Source organism: Rhinopithecus roxellana, chromosome 12 (assembly GCF_007565055.1).
Source record: "Rhinopithecus roxellana isolate Shanxi Qingling chromosome 12, ASM756505v1, whole genome shotgun sequence".
Lineage (NCBI taxonomy): Eukaryota > Metazoa > Chordata > Mammalia > Primates > Cercopithecidae > Rhinopithecus > Rhinopithecus roxellana.
Genome location: NC_044560.1, coordinates 17,758,240 through 17,774,403, shown reverse-complemented (window position 1 = coordinate 17,774,403; position 16,164 = coordinate 17,758,240). Strand labels below are relative to the sequence as shown.

General features: G+C 43.6%; 1 protein-coding gene across 6 annotated transcripts in view; it reads left to right on the top strand.

The window, feature by feature from the left end:
- TAF12 (TATA-box binding protein associated factor 12) overlaps nucleotides 1-16,164 on the top strand; it is a 39,347-nt gene that overhangs the window by 10,895 nt on the left and 12,288 nt on the right. For 2 of the 6 annotated variants that reach the window (XM_030913407.1, XM_030913408.1), the window contains exons 2-3: nucleotides 1,374-1,404; nucleotides 11,812-12,063. In XM_030913407.1, the coding sequence (XP_030769267.1) occupies nucleotides 11,896-12,063 (168 nt within the window). In that variant the 5' untranslated portion in view covers nucleotides 1,374-1,404; nucleotides 11,812-11,895. Of the gene's footprint in view, nucleotides 1-1,373; nucleotides 1,405-9,975; nucleotides 10,061-11,811; nucleotides 12,064-16,164 lie in introns of those variants that run through there. The other 4 variants (XM_010380335.2, XM_010380338.2, XM_030913406.1 and 1 more) reach the window with 3 other exon arrangements.

The following is a 16,164-nucleotide window of genomic DNA, read 5'->3' as shown; positions in this document are numbered from 1 at the left end:
AGCACTTTGGGAGGCCGAGGCAGGTGGATCACCTGAGGTCAGGAGTTTGCGACCAGCCTAACATGGTGAAACCCCGTCTGTATTAAATACAAAAAAAAAAAAAAAATAGCTGGGTATGGTGGTGTATGTCTGTAATCTGAGCTACTTGGGAAACTGAGACAGGAGAATTACTTGTACCTGGGAGGCGGAGGTTGCAGTGAGCTGAAATGGCGCCATTGCACTCCAGCTTGGGCAACAAGAGCGGAACTCCACCAAAAAAAAAATTATTTTTAATTTTATATACAATAAAATTATTATGGGGTACAGTCATAACTCATAGAATATGACAAATATATACTGTCGTGTAAGCACTACAACACTCAAGATACAGAACAATGTCACCCCCCACCTCCACAGATTTAATCATGCTGCTCCTTTGTAGTCAAACGCTCCTCTGCCCCAGGCTCCTTAGCAGCCACTGATCTGTTTTCCATCCCTATAACTTTTTTTCCAGAGTGGCCTATAATGGAATTATATAGCCATTTGAGCCTTGCCTTTTTCACTTAGTATGATACATTTGAGATTCATCTATGTTGTTGCATGTGTCAGTAGTCTTCTTGTTGTTTTTGTTGTTGAGACAGAGTCTAACTCTGCTGCAATGGTGTGATCCCTGCACACTGCAACCTCCGCCTCCAGGGTTGAAGCGATTCTCCTGCCTCAGCCTCCCAAGTAGCTGGGATTACAGGCACGCGCCACCATGCCCAGCTAATTTTTGTATTTTTTAGTGGAGACAGGCTTTCACCATGTTGGTCTGGCTGGTCTCCAACTCCTGACCTCAGGTGATCCACCTGCCTTGGCCTCCCAAAGTTCTGGGATTACAGGCATGAGCCACCGCGCCCCGCCTGTAGTCTTTCCTTTCTATTTCTTTTTTTTTTTTTTTTTTGAGATGGAGTTTCACACTTGTTGTCCAGGCTGGATTGCAATGACGCAATCTTGGCTTACTGCAACCTCTGCCTCCCAGGTTCAAGCGATTCTCCTGCCTCAGCCTCCCGCGTAGCTGGGATTACAGGCACATGCCACCATGCCCAGCTAATTGTTGTATTTTTAGTAGAGAGAGGGTTTCACCATGTTGGCCAGGCTGGTCTCAAACTCCTGACCTCAGGTGATCCACCTGCCTTGGCTTCCCAAATTGCTGGGATTGCAGATGTGAGCCACTGCACCTGGCCTTTCCTTTCTATTTCTGAGTATTCCATTGAATGAATATACCATAATTTGTTTATTCACCATTTGAAGGACATTTGGATTGTTTTCGGTTTTTGGTAGTTGTGAATGATGTTGCTATAAACATTTATATACAGATTATTGTGTGAATGTACGTTTTCATTTCTCTACAGTAAGTACCTAGGAGTGGGATTGCTGAGTCATGTAAGTATACATTTAACTTTATTTATTTATTATTTTATTTTATTTTATTTTATTTTATTTTTTGAGACGGAGTCTCGCTCTGTCGCCCGGGCTGGAGTGCAGTGGCCGGATCTCAGCTCACTGCAAGCTCCGCCTCCCGGGTTTACGCCATTCTCCTGCCTCAGCCTCCTGAGTAGCTGGGACTACAGGCGCCCGCCACCTCGCCCGGCTAGTTCTTTGTATTTTTTAGTAGAGACGGGGTTTCATCGCGTTAGCCAGGATGGTCTCGATCTCCTGACCTCGTGATCCGCCCATCTCGGCCTCCCAAAGTGCTGGGATTACAGGCTTGAGCCCCCGCGCCCAGCCTACATTTAACTTTAGAAGAAACTACCAAACTGTCTTCCAGAAAAATTATGCCATTTTACATTCACACCAGCAATGTATGAGGGTTTCAGTTCTTTGTATCCTCTCCAGCACTTGCTTTTGTTTTTAAATTTTAGCTATTTTATATAGGTATATCATGTTTTTAAAAATTTGCATTTTCCTGATAACTAATGATGCTGAGCATCTTTTCATGTGCTTATTTGCCATTTGTTTATCTTCTTTGATGAAGGGTCTGCTCAGATCTTTTGCCCTTTAAAATAAATAAATAAATAGAGTCAGGGTCTCATTATGTTACCCAGGCTTGTCTCAAACTCCTTAGCTCAAGCAATCCTCCTGCCTTGGCCTCCCAAAGTACTGGGATTACATGCATGAGCCATCATGCCCAGTCTGCCCATTTTCTTTTTTTTTTTGGAGAGACGGAGTCTTGCTTTGTTGCCCAGGCTGGAGTACAGTGGTGCAGTCTCGGCTCACTGTAACCTCCACCTCCCGGGTTTGAGTGATTCTCCTGCCTCAGCTTCCCGAAGTAGGTGGGACTATAGGTGTGCACCGACACGCCCAGATAATTTTTGTATTTTTTAGTAGAGACGGGGCTTCACTATATGTTGGCCAGGCTGGTCTTGAACTCCTGACCTCAGGCGATCCGCCTGCCTCAGCCTCCCAAAGTGCTGGGATTACAGGCGTGAGCCACCATGCCCAGCTGAGTCTGCCCATTTTCTAAATTGGATTGTTATTTTCTTATTGTTGAATTTTTTTTTTTTTTTTTTTTTGAGATGGAGTCTCGCTGTGTTGCCTAGGCTGGAATGCAGTGGCCGGATCTCAGCTCACTGCAAGCTCTGCCTCCCAGGTTTACGCCATTCTCCTGCCTCAGCCTCCCGAGTAGCTGGGACTACAGGTGCCCGCCACCTCGCCTGGCTAATTTTTTGTATTTTTTAGTAGAGACAGGGTTTCACTGTGTTAGCCAGGATGGTCTCGATCTCCTGACCTCGTGATCCTCCCATCTCGGCCTCCCAAAGTGCTGGGATTACAGGCTTGAGCCACTGCCCCTGGCCTTATAGTTGAATTTTGAAAAAAAAATATTTTTCCTCCTCTACCAGTCTTTACACTGAAAATTCTTTTTTTTTTTTTTTTGAGACGGAGTCTCGCTCTGTCGCCCGGGCTGGAGTGCAGTGGCCGGATCTCAGCTCACTGCAAGCTCTACCTCCCGGGTTTACGCCATTCTCCTGCCTCAGCCTCCCGAGTAGCTGGGACTACAGGCGCCCACCACCTCGCCCGGCTAGTTTTTTTGTATTTTTTAGTAGAGACTGGGTTTCACCGTGTTAGCTAGGATGGTCTTGATCTTGTGACCTCATGATCCGCCTGTCTCGGCCTCCCAAAGTGCTGGGATTACAGGCTTAAGCCACCGCACCCGGCCCTGAAAATTCTTTATATTTGCTGGATACAAGTCATTTGTTGGATATGTGATTTATAAATATTTTCTCCTAATCTGTGACATATCTTCATTTTTTTTTTTTTTTTTTAGATGGAGTCTCACTCTGTCACCCAGGGTGGAGTACAGTGGCATGGTCTTGACTCACTGCAACCTCTGCCTCCTGGGTTCAGGCAATTCTCTGCCTCAGCCTCCCGAGTAGCTGGGATTATAGGCACCCGGCACTACGCCCTACTAATTTTTTTGTATTTTTAGTAGACACAGGGTTTCACCATCTTGGCCAGGTTGGTCTGGAACTCCTGACCTTGTGATCTGCCCACCTCACCCTCCCAAAGTGCAGGGATTACAGATGTGAGCCACCGCGCCTGACCCAACTTACCTTCTTATTGTCCTTTGTAGAGCAGAAGTTTTACATTTTGATTAAGTCCACTTTATCAGTTCTTTTGTTAATTGTGCTTTTGATGTTGTATCTGAGAACTCTGAGTAACCCGAAGTCATGAAGGTTTTCTCCTGTTTTCTTCAAAAAGTTGTATATTTTTACATTACGTATATGATCAGTTTTGAATTTTTTTTTTTTTTTTTGAGATGGAGTCTCATTCTGTCACCTAGACTGGAGTGCAATGGCACGATCTCAGCTCACTGCAACCTCCGCCTCCCGGGTTTAAGCAATTCTCCTGCCTCAGCCTCCCGAGTAGCTGGGATTACAGGCACACGCCACCACGCCCAGCTAATTTTTATATTTTTAGTAGAGACAGGGTTTCACCATGTTGGTCAGGCTGGTCTCGAACTCCTCACCTCATGATCTGCCCGCCTCGGCCTCCCAAAGTGCTGAGATTACAGGCGTGAGCCATTGCACCTGGCCCTGAACTTTTGTATAAATGTGAGATAGGCTGGGCATGGAGGCTTGTGCCTATAATCCCAGCACTTTGGGAGGCTGAGGCAGGAGGAGCGCTTGAGCCCAGCAGTTTGAGAGCAGCCTGGGCAACACGGTGAGAGCCTGTCTCTACAAATAATAAAAAATATAAAATGGACTGGGCATGGTGGTGCATGCCTGTAGTTCCAGCTACTGAGGAAGCTGAGGTGAGAGAATGGCTTGAGTCCTGCTGGTTGAGGCTATAGTGAGCTATGCCTGCACCACTACACTCCAGCCTGGGCCACAAAGTAAGACCCACCTCTAAAAAATAAACAGGTTAGAGTTGGGTGTGATGCCTTGCGCATATAACCCCAGCTACTTGGGAAGCTGAGGATTCCCGAGAAGATTGATAGAGGCAGAGAGTTCTGGGCCATCCTGGGCAACACAGCAAGACACCATGTCTAAAAAAACAAAATAGAAAAAAAATTAGCCAGGTGTGGTTTGCACTTGTAGTCTCAGCTACTCAAGAGGCTGAGGCAAGATTATTGCTTGAGCCCAGGATTTTGGGGGTGCAGTGAACTGTGATTTCACCACTGCACTCCAGCCTGGACAACAGCAAGATCCTATTTCTGCAAGCAAACAAAAAAAAACCCCAAGTCCTGGCACGGTGGCTCACGCCTGTAATCCCAGCACTTTGGGAGGTCGAGTGGGTGGATCACTTGAGGTTGGGAGTTCAAGACCAGCCTGGCCAACATGGGAAAACCCCATCTCTACTAATAATACAAAAAAATTAGCCAGGTGTGGTGGTATGTGCCTATAATCCCAGCTGCTCAGGAGGCTGAGGCAGGAAAACTGCTTGAACCTGGGAGGCTGAGGTTGCAGTGAGCCAAGATCATGGCCACTGCATTCTAGCCTGGATGACAGAGTGAAACTGTTTCTCAAAATCAAAAACAAAAAACAGGAAGAAAAGAGTGAGTATCTTCAGAGAACAAAATCCAAATAGTAGTTTATCTTAATTTTTTCCATTGGTAACATATGCATATAATACAGGATTTAGGGTGTACAGTGAAAAATAAGACTCTCCCATCTTGGTCCCATAGACCACGCAGACACCACCATTCCCCCACCTCCCTCTGTTATCAGTTTCTTATGTATCTTGCCAGGAATAATTTATGAATTTACAACTGTGTGTCTGTGTATGTGTGTTTTATTTATTTATTTGAGACGGAATCTTGCTCTGTCACCCTAGTTAGAATGCAGTGGCGCGATCTCGGCTCACTGCAACCTCCACCTCTCCATTCAAGTGATTCTCCTGCCTCCGCCTCCCAAATAGCTGGGATTACAGGTGCCCGCCACCATGCCTGTTTAATTTTGTATTGTTACTAGAGAGGGGGGGGTTTCTCCATGTTGGTCAGGCTGGTCTCGAACTCCCAACCTCAGGTGATCTGCCCACCTTGGCCTCCCAAAGTGCTGGGATTGTAGGCGTGAACCACCGTGCCTGGCAATACATGTGTTTTAATAAACGATAACAAAGTATTCTCCCATTCTATACTTTGCTTTCATTCATTGAACAATTTCTCTTGGAGACCATTTCATGAGCCTCCTCATTTGTTTAAAAAAAAAAAGTCTGTTTAAATCATTCACATTTCATACAAATCACTGATTTAAAGTGTATGATTCTGCGGGGTTTGGCCTTTTTTTTTTTTTTTTTAATACAATCAGAGTTGGCAACCATCACCACAATGTACTTTTAGATCATTTTTGTATCCCCTAAAAGAAACCGTATGCCCATTAGCAGTCAGTTTCTGTTCCTCTCCTACATGCTCTGGCCATAGGCAACAACTAATCTACTTTCTGTCTATGGGTTTACCTATTCTGGACATTTCATATAAAAGTAATCGTACAGTATGTTTTTTTGTGACCACCTTTTTATGTTTTTTTTGAGACAGAGTCTCGCTCTGTCACCCAGGCTGGAGTGCAGTGGCACAGTCTCGGCTCACTGCAACCTCCACCTTCTGGGTTCAAGCCATTCTCGTGCCTTGGCCTCCCAAGGGATTACAGGCGCCCTCACCACCATGTCTGGCTAATTTTTGCATTTTTTTTAGTAGAAATGGGGTTTCACCATATTGACCAGGCTGGTCTCAAGCTCAAGTTTTCCTTTCTGTAGGATAATCTAGTAGTACACTGTTTTACCTGTTTTTCCTGGGGAGCTGGAGGAGTGTTTGATTTATTCTTAATTGTATAACGTACATATAGTAAAATGCACAGATCTTAAATGTTCAATGGGAGGAGTTCGACAGTTGTATAAACCTATGTATTACCACCCACTCAAATGTGTTACAGTTTTAAAATCTTACCATATTAAGAAATAGTTTAGGAAACTAAGGGTAGTGTTAGTCTGGCACCAGTGTGTGTCTGGTTATCATCTGCTTTTGTTTTGTTTTTATAGGAAGAAATAGTTTGCTTAGCCAGAATTATTTAAAACTCAGAAGTATTATTTTCTTTTCAGCAAGGTCAATGACAGCAGTAAATTTTTGTCAAGTTTCTTAGGGAGAAACTGATTTTCCCCCTTCTCCAGAGGTTCCACTTCTTCTTTTTTTTTTTTTTTTTTTGAGGGACTGCAGTGGCACGATCTTGGCTCACTGCAAGCTCTGCCTCCTGGGTTCACGCCATTCTCCTGCCTCAGCCTCCCAAGTAGCTGGGACTACAGGCGCCCACCACCACGCCCAGCTAATTTTTTGTATTTTTAGTAGAGACGGGGTTTCACCGTGTTAGGTGGATGGTCTTGATCTCCTGACCTCGTGATCCACCTGCCTCAGCGTCCCAAAGTGCTGGGATTACAGGCATGAGCCACTGCGCCTGGCCTTTTTTTTTTTTTTTTTTTTGAGATGGAGTGTCACACTGTTGCCTAGGCTGGAGTGCAGTGGTCTGATCTCAGCTCACTGCAACCTCTGCCTCCCAGGTTCAAGTGATTCTCGTGTCTCAGCCTCCTGAGTAGCTGGGATTACAGGCGCATGCCACCATGCCCGGCTAATTTTTATATTTTTAGTAGAGATGGGGGGGGTTTCACCATGTTGGCCAGGCTGGTCTCGAACTCCTGACCTCAAGTGATCCATGCACCTTGGCCTCCCAAAGTGCTGGGATTACAGGTGTGAGCCACTGTACCCGGCCTCCACTTATTTCATTAAAGTGACTGCTGTTGGAGCTATTCCTTAAGGTTATTTCCTAATTTCATCCAACCTCGCTGGAAACAACAAAAAAAGAAAAAAAAATCCTAATTTGATATGTGAATATTCATATTTCGTACTATGTAGGATAGGCCATATTTTTTGTCTCCAGATCTTTAAAAAAATAATTTTTTTTTTTGAGATGGAGTTTTGTCTTTGTCGCCCAAGCTAGAGTGCGATGGTGCGATCTTGGCTCACTGTAACCTCTGCCTCCCAGGTTCAAGTGATTCTCCTGCCTCAGCCTCCTAAGTAGCTGGGATTACAGGCGCCTGCCACCCCACCTGGCTTATTTTTTGTATTTTTAGTAGAGATGGGGTTTCACCATGTTGGCCAGGCCGGTCTCAAACTCCTGATCTCAGGTGATCTGCCTGCCTCGGTCTCCCAAAGTGCTGGGGTTACAAGCGTGAGCCACCTCACCCATCCTAAAAAAGTTTTTCATTATTTATTTATTATTATTATTATTTGAGACAGTTTCACTCTTGTTGCCCGGGTTGGAGTGCAGTGGCATGATCTCGACTCATTGGAACTTCCGCCTCCTGGGTTCAAGCAATTCTCTTGCCTCAGCCTCCCAAGTAGCTGGGACTACAGGTGCCCACCACCACATCTGGCTAATTTTTTGTATTTTTAGTAGAGATGGGGTTTCATTATGTTGGCCAGGCTGGTCTTGAACTCTTGACTTCAGGTGATCCACCTGCCTTGGCCTCCTAAAGTGCTGGGATTACAGGTGTGAGCCACTGTTCCCAGCCCTAAAAACAATTTAGGTTGAGGCTGGGCGCGGTGGCTCACGCCTGTAATCCCAGCACTATGGGAGGCCGAGGTGGGTGGATCACAAGGTCAGGAATTTGAAACTAGCCTGACCAACATGGTGAAACCCCGCCTCTACTAAAAATACAAAAATCTGCCAGGCATGGTGGCATGTGCCTGTAATCCCAGCTACCCAGGAGGGTGAGGCAGGAATCGCTTGAACCCACAAGGCAGAGGTTGCAGTGAGCTGAGATTGCACCACTGCACTCCAACCTGGGCAACAGAGTGAGACTCCATCTCAGGAAAAAAAAAAAAGAGACAAGGCTGAGTGTGGTGGCCCAAGCCTATAATTCCAGCACTCTGGTAGGCTGAGGCAGGGGAATTACTTGAGGCCAGGAGTTTGAGACCAGCCTAGGCAGCATAGCAAGATCCCATCTCTACCAAAAAAAAAAAAAAAGATTAGCTGGGTGCAATGGTGTGCACATGTAGTCCTAGCTACTTAAGAGGTTGAGATGGGAGGATTGCTTGAGTCCACGAGTTTGAGTTTGCAGTGAACCATGATTATGCCACTACACTCTAACCTGTCCTACTAAATGAGACCTGGTCTCAAAAAAAGAGAGAGGGACAGTGTCTCACTATGTTGCCCAGACCTGAAATTCCTGGGCTCAAACAGTACTCCTACCTCAGCCTCCTGAGTAGCTGGGATTACAGGTGTGCACCACCACACCCAGATATGTCTCCAGATGTTATAACATAAATTCTTAAAAAAAATATATTTTAAAAAGTCTCTACTTATTTTGTGCAATATTCAGTATTATTTGGGAAGTCCCTTGAAGGTTGTGGGAATGTTTTTGAGAGATATAGTATGTTCAGTGTGAGGCTAGAGTGATGAGGATACAGTTTGATGATCCTTAATGAAGCTTTTGCATAGAACTTGCTTTAGGAAAATAGTTTGCTTTTATAATATTAGAACAGCTATTACCATGTTAAGAAAGGTTTCTGTCCTGACTCTTCTATTTGTAATGTTTGTGGGTAGGGGAGAAGGAGGCCACTTATGGTTAAAACAAACAAGTGATCCTAATATTCTGCTGTCCCCATTAGCTGGTTCTTGGCCAGCAAGTCTGCCTAGTTTATCTTGGGTTTTTAACCAGTACATACTTAGTTGCCTTTATTAAGAGTAAACCAAGATAACATGATTTCTTCTTCTTCTTCTATTTTTTTTTTTTTTTTTTTTTTTTGTGAGACAGAGTCTCGCTCTGTCGCCCAGGCTGGAGTGCAGTGGCGTGATCTCGGCTCACTGCAACCTCTGCCTCCTGAGTTCAAGTGATTCTCCTGCCTCAGCCTCCCAAGTAGCTGGGATTATAGGCACGTGTCACCACACCTGGCTAGTTTTTGTATTTTTAGTAGGGATTGGATTTCACCATGTTGGCCATGCTGGTCTCAAACTCCTGACCTCAAGTGATCTGCCTGCCTTGGCATCCCAGAGTGCTGGGATTACAGGCATGAGCCACTGGGCGGGGCCAGAATTCTCATATTAGAAAGTCAGACAGTGTGGTGAGGAAGAACTCAGCACTAGGGACAAGAGTAGAATAGATACAGATAGACATTTATGTTGCCAACTTTTACCAAGTTCTGAAAGCCATTGACATAATTCCTGCAGGCTCATATCCCACAATTTTGCCCAATAAAAATATTCCATATGCTATTAGTTTATCCCTAACAACAGACATTCATTTTATAAGAAGATGGTTTATATGTGCCATAATCATCATTAATTAATTTTCAAAGTTGCTTATGAAAGAGATGGAGATGTTTGTCTTGGCTCCCACTAAGGAAAAGGAGATATCTTTCTCCACATCCAGTTTGCTTGGATCCTGGTTGGTGAAGATGTACGAGGCCATGCAACTAAAATGGTTCCATGGCAAGGATGGTGCTTGATGCCAGTTGTTCATTTACAGGTAGCTTTTGAAAATGGCTGCCTCTCAGTTCACCGGGCTCACAGCTGTTGCTGATGTAATTAAAGATCTAGACACTCAGATAGCTGTAAGTAAGTTTGAGGCTACTGTGAGCAGAACTTGGTGAATGTGCTTCTGATCGTGATGACACCCAAGCTGACCTCTGCAGAGTCAACCTCATGACTCTAAGATTCAGGAGTCTCAGCTGCTCCAGACTAGGGTCTCTGCATGTACTTAGATTGCTAACACTCAGAAAAAAATTGCTCTTGATAAAGAGGAGTTTACTTTTAACAACTGCTGAAAGTTATGTTTATTGGGCATAGCCCTGACATAGACTTAAGCATGTTTGAAATGCCAAAATGAACTAGTCTGTATTCTTAAGCTTTGTGACTGATTTTTTAAAGGATGTGATTGTGCTGTGACTTATTTGAATTTAACATTATTTGATACTTTAAAAATAATGCATGTAGTACTTAACCTAGTATTTTTACAAAGTTCTCAAAAACGTCTTGCTTATTCTAGTTTATTTATTTATTATTATTTTTTGAGATGGAGTTTCGTCAACCTCTGCATCCCAAGTTCAAGCAATTCTTCTGCCTTAGCCTCCCAAGTAGCTGGGATTACAGGCGTGTGTCACTACGCCCGGCTAATTTTGTATTTTTAGTAGAGTTGAGTTTCTCCATGTTGGTCAGACTGGTCTCAAACTCCCAAACTCAGGTGATCCACCCCCCTTGGCCTCCCAAAGTGCTGGTATTACAGGCATGAGCCAACTGCGCCCAGCCTCTAGTTTATTTCTATTTTATTTCATTTTATTTTTAGATAGTGTCTCTGTCACCTAGACTGGAATGCAGTAGTGGTGTGATCATGGCTTATTGCAACCTCAACTTCTTGGGCTCAGGCAATCCTCCTGCCTTAGCCTCCTGAGTAGCTAGGACCACATGCTACCATGTCCAGCTAAGTGTTTTTTGTTTGTTTGTTTGTTTGTTTTTGCCAGTGGGGCACCGAGTCTCATTCTGCTGCCCAGGCTGGAGTACAGTGGCATGATCTTGGCTTACTGCAAGCTCTGTCTCCCGTGTTCAAGCAATTCTCCTGCCTCAGCCTCCTCAGTAGTTTGGAGGGATTACAGGCATGTGCCACCATGCCTAGCCAATTTTTTTGTATTTTTAGTAGAGATGAGGTTTCACCATGTTGGTCAGGCTCGTCTTGAACTCCTGACCTCAGGTGATCTACCCACCTTGGCCTCCCAAAGTGCTGGGATTACAGGTGTGAGCCACCACGCCCAGCCCCAGCTAAATTTTTACAAAGATAGGGCTTCCCTATGTTCCCCAGGCTGGTCTCGAGCTCCCGTCTCAAGTGATCCTGCCACTTCAGGCACGCAACATACTGGGACTACAGACATGAGCTACTGCACCCAGCCCTAGTTTATTTTTGTACATAAGATTCTTCATTTCATTTACTTTCTTCCTTGTTTCAATTTTGTGGACTATTTCATTTAACATTTGGAGATGAGATGGTTTCTAAAATCAGGTGAGAGTAATAAACATTGTTCATTCCCCATTTTTAATGTGTGGGTATTAAATGGTCACCATTCCATATATACTGAAGAACCCTCAAAGTCTAACAGACCTCATTTTACTTACTTTTTTTTTTTTTTTTTTTGGTCTCCTATGTTGCCCAAGCTGGTCTTGAACTACTGGGCTCAAGTGATCCTACCACCTGGGCCTCCCAAAGTGCTAGGATTACAGTTGTGAGCCATTGCACCAGGCCTCTTTTTACTCTCAAGATTCATCCTTTATTACAGGTTCTTCTAGAGCTAATTCTTGTGCTTTTCTTCTCCAGTTAATTGGCCTTGGTCCTCACAGCTCCAAAAAGAAACAGGATCTCGATAAGCTCTATGAGCTGAAGTCCAAAGCTCGGCAGATTATGAACCAGTTTGGCCCCTCAGCCCTAATCAACCTCTCCAATTTCTCATCCATAAAACCGGAACCAGCCAGCACCCCTCCACAAGGCTCCATGGCCAATAGTACTACAGTGGTAAAGATACCAGGCACTCCTGGGACAGGAGGTCGTCTTAGCCCTGAAAACAATCAGGTATCATCCTCTTACTCTTTCTTCTCTGTGCCACCTCTTACCTATTATTTCAACCTGTAATACTTTAAGAGATGTCTATCTCAGATGCTGCTTTTTTATCTTAGCTGAAAAGGTCTTTTCCCTCTTTTGGATTTCTAACTTGTTTTGGTTGTTTTAATATAAGTAGAGAGTTTATTTGGGCCAAATTTGAGGACTCCCAACTCAGGAGACACAGATTCAAGTTGTCCTGAATATATACTCCTCTAACATTCTTTAGCAAATTATCATGTACAGTGTTTATTAATTACTGTGTTATATATGGTTGTGTGTATGCATATATCCATCCATCCATACGTACATACATACACACACAATACCTTGCCTATGAAAGGTGTTTTTTTCTTTCATTTTGATAAGTACTTTATATACATGTTAACCATGTAGTTGTTAAATAAAATAATAAATTGATTCATTATTCCTATGATAAAAGTACTCTTGCTTCTAGTCATTCCATCTTCTAGTTCATTCAGTTGCTGCCATTATTAATTTTCTTCAGTGATTCTAAAATCTGCTCCATTCTTTCTACCCATAATTCTGATTCTGCCCTCCAGAACCACAAGAAATAAGTATAATCCCTTTGACTCGTTTTTTGTAGGCTGTGTAGAATGGATGAGTTGGCCCAGTATTTCAAGGGAATGAGTGGAGGGACTTGCAAAGGTTAATGAGAGCGGGTTGAACAGTCAGGATATCAACCTATGTTGAATATGGAGTCTGTTGTAGAAAACAGAATTTAAAATTGTGTAGGTAGGGCAGAACATGGTGGACCTGTACTAATAAATTTCCATTGGAACTTTTAGGCAATATACAATCTTTGCAGATATTTAATAAAGGAGTAAAAGTAACATAATAAAAATAGTGTATCCCATAGAGGATTAACTTGGCAGTAAGGGGACAGGATGGGTAAAAAAGGGGGTTAGACTGGGTGGATGACCAATTCTAAGACTTTTGCAATAAATCAAGACATGTAGTGAAGGCTTGAATTAGGTGATAATGATAGAATGAAGAAGAATGGATGGATATGAGACATCATTAACAAATATTTATTCATTTTTTCTTTAGAGAAAGGGTTTTGCTCTGTTGCCCAGGCTAGAGTGCAATGGTATAATCATAGCTCACTGTAGCCTCAAATTTCTGGGTTCAACCGGGCATGGTGTCTCAAGCCTGTAATTCCAGCACTTTGAGAGGCCAAGGCAGGCAGATCACGAGGTCAGGAGATTGAGACCATCCTGGCCAACATGGTGAAACCCCGTATCTACTAAAAATACAAAGAAATTAGCCAGGCATGGTGGCGGGCGCGTGTAGTCCCAGCTACTTGGGAGGCTGAGGCCTGAGAATGGCGTGAACCCGGGAGGCAGAGCTTGCAGTGAGCAGAGATTGCTCCACTGCACTCCAGCCTGGGCGACAGAGCAAGACTCTGTCTCAAAAAAAAAAAATTATTTTCTTGGCTGGGTGCAGTGGCTCACGCCTGTAATCCCAGCACTTTGGGAGGCCAAGGCAGGCGATAACCCAAGGTCAGGAGTTCAAGACCAGCCTGGCCAATATGCTGAAACCCCATATCTACTAAAATTACAAAAATTAACCTGGTGTGGTGGTGCGCGCCTGTAGTCCCAGCTACTCAGGAGGCTGAGGCAGAAGAATCACCTGAACCCAGGAGGCAGAAGTTGCAGTAAGCCGAGATTGCACCACCACACTCCAGCCTGGGTGACAGAATGAGATTCCGTCTCAAAAAAGAAAAAAAAGTTTCTTTTTTCCTTATTTCAAAAATTATACATGTTTATCACAGAAACTTCAGAAATACACAAAGAATAAATAGCCCATAATTCTAATGCCACCACCCTAAAATAGCCATGGTTAGCATTGTAGTGTATGTCTTTGGGTGTTTTTATTTTTTTCTTCTGTCTCTCTCTCTTTCTTTTTTGAGACAGAGTCCTGCTCTGTCACCCAGGATGGAGTGCAATGGCATGATCTTGGCTCACTGCAACCTCCATTTCCCAATTCAAGCTGCTCTCCTGCCTCAGCCTCCCTAATAGTTGGGATTATAGGCGCCTACCACCACGCCCAGCTAATTTTTGTATTTTTAAGAGAGACGGGGTTTCACCATATTGGTCAGGCTGATCTCGAACTCCTGACCCCAGGTGATCCACCCACCTCCCAAAGTGCTGGGATTACAGGCGTGAGCCACCACACCCAGCTCTTTTTTTAATTAATTAATTTTTTTTTTAAGTGGAATTTTACTAGAAGGTTTACAGCAGGAAAGAAAGGAAAATACACTTGGAAGAGACTCAAATGGGCACTAAGGAGGTCAAGTGCCTAAGTTTTTCTCTTTTTTTTATTTATTTTTTATATATTTTTTAGATTTATTTTTTTTGAGATGGAGTCTCACTCTGTTGCCCAGGCTGAAGTGCAGTGGCGCAATCTCGTCTCACTGCAAGCTCCGCCTCCTGGGTTCACGCCATTCTCCTGCCTCAGCCTCCCAACTAGCTGGGACTACAGGCGTCCACCACCATGCCCAACTAATTTTTTTTTTGTATTTTTAGTAGAGACAGGATTTCACCATGTTAGCCAGGATGTTCTCAGTCTCCTGACCTCGTGATCCGCCCACCTTGGCCTCCCAAAGTGCTGGGATTACAGGCGTGAGCCACTGTGCCTGGCCATTTTTTAGATGTTTTTTAAAAATAGAGATGCAGTCTCGTCATGATGTCCAGGCTGGTCAAGTCCTGGGCTCATGCAGTCCTCCCACCTCAGCCTTCCAAATGATGGGATTACAGGCATGAGCCACTGTGCCCAGCCGTTTTCTTTCTTTCTTTCTTTCTTCCTTTCTTTCTTTCTTTCTTTCTTTCTTTCTTTCTTTCTTTCTTTCTTTCTTTCTTTCTTTCTTTCTTTCTTTCTTTCTTTCTTTCTTTTTCTTTCTTTCTTTCTTTCTTTCTTTCTTTTTTTCTTTCTTTCTTTCTTTCTTTCTTCTTTCTTTCTTTCTTTCTTTCTTTTTCTTTCTTTCTTTCTTTCTTTCTTTCTTTCTTTCTTTCTTTCTTTCTTCTTTCTTTTCTTTTCCTTTCTTTCTTTTCCTTTCTGTCTTTTCCTTTCTGTCTTTCTTCCTTTCTGTCTTTCTTCCTTTCTGTCTGTCTGTCTTCCTTTCTGTCTGTCTGTCTTCCTTTCTGTCTGTCTGTCTGTCTTCCTTTCTGTCGTCTGTCTGTCTTCCTTTCTGTCGTCTGTCTGTCTTCCTGTCTGTCTTTCTGTCTGTCTGTCTTCCTGTCTGTCTTTCTGTCTGTCTGTCTTCCTGTCTGTCTTTCTGTCTGTCTGTCTTCCTGTCTGTCTTTCTGTCTTCCTGTCTTTCTGTCTGTCTGTCTTCCTGTCTGTCTTTCTGTCTGTCTGTCTTCCTGTCTGTCTTTCTGTTTCTGTCTTCCTGTCTGTCTTTCTGTCTTTCTGTCTTCCTGTCTGTCTGTCTTTCTGTCTTCCTGTCTGTCTTGTCTTTCTGTCTTCCTGTCTGTCTTTCTGTCTTTCTGTCTTCCTGTCTGTCTTTCTGTCTTTCTGTCTTCCTGTCTGTGTCTGTCTGTCTGTCTTTCTGTCTGTCTGTCTTTCTGTCTGTCTTTTCCTTTTCTTTTCTTTCTCTTTTCTTTTCTTTTCTTTTCTTTCTTTCTTTTTTTTCTTTTCTTTTTTTTTTTTTTCTTTTCTTTTCTTTTTCTTTCTTTCTTTCTTTTCTTCTTCTCTTTCTTTCTTTCTTTCTTTCTTTCTTCTTTCTTTCCTTTCTTTCTTTCCTTTCTTTCTTTCCTTTCTTTCCTTTCTTTCCTTTCTTTCCTTTCTTGTCTTCCTGTGTTCCCCAGGCTGGAGTGTAGTGGCACAATCATAGCTCACAACTCCTGGCCTCAAGTGATCCTCCTGCCTCAGCCTCCTGAGTAGCTGGGACTACAGGCACAGATCACTGTGCCTGGCTTTCTTTTGATCACTTTTTAATGGCATATGTATGTAACATGACATTTCCTTTATGAAGCCTGCCCTCAGGGAGCTTTTAGCCTATTAAATCAGAAACAAGGAAGTGTATAAATATGCACAATGATAAAGGGTGCA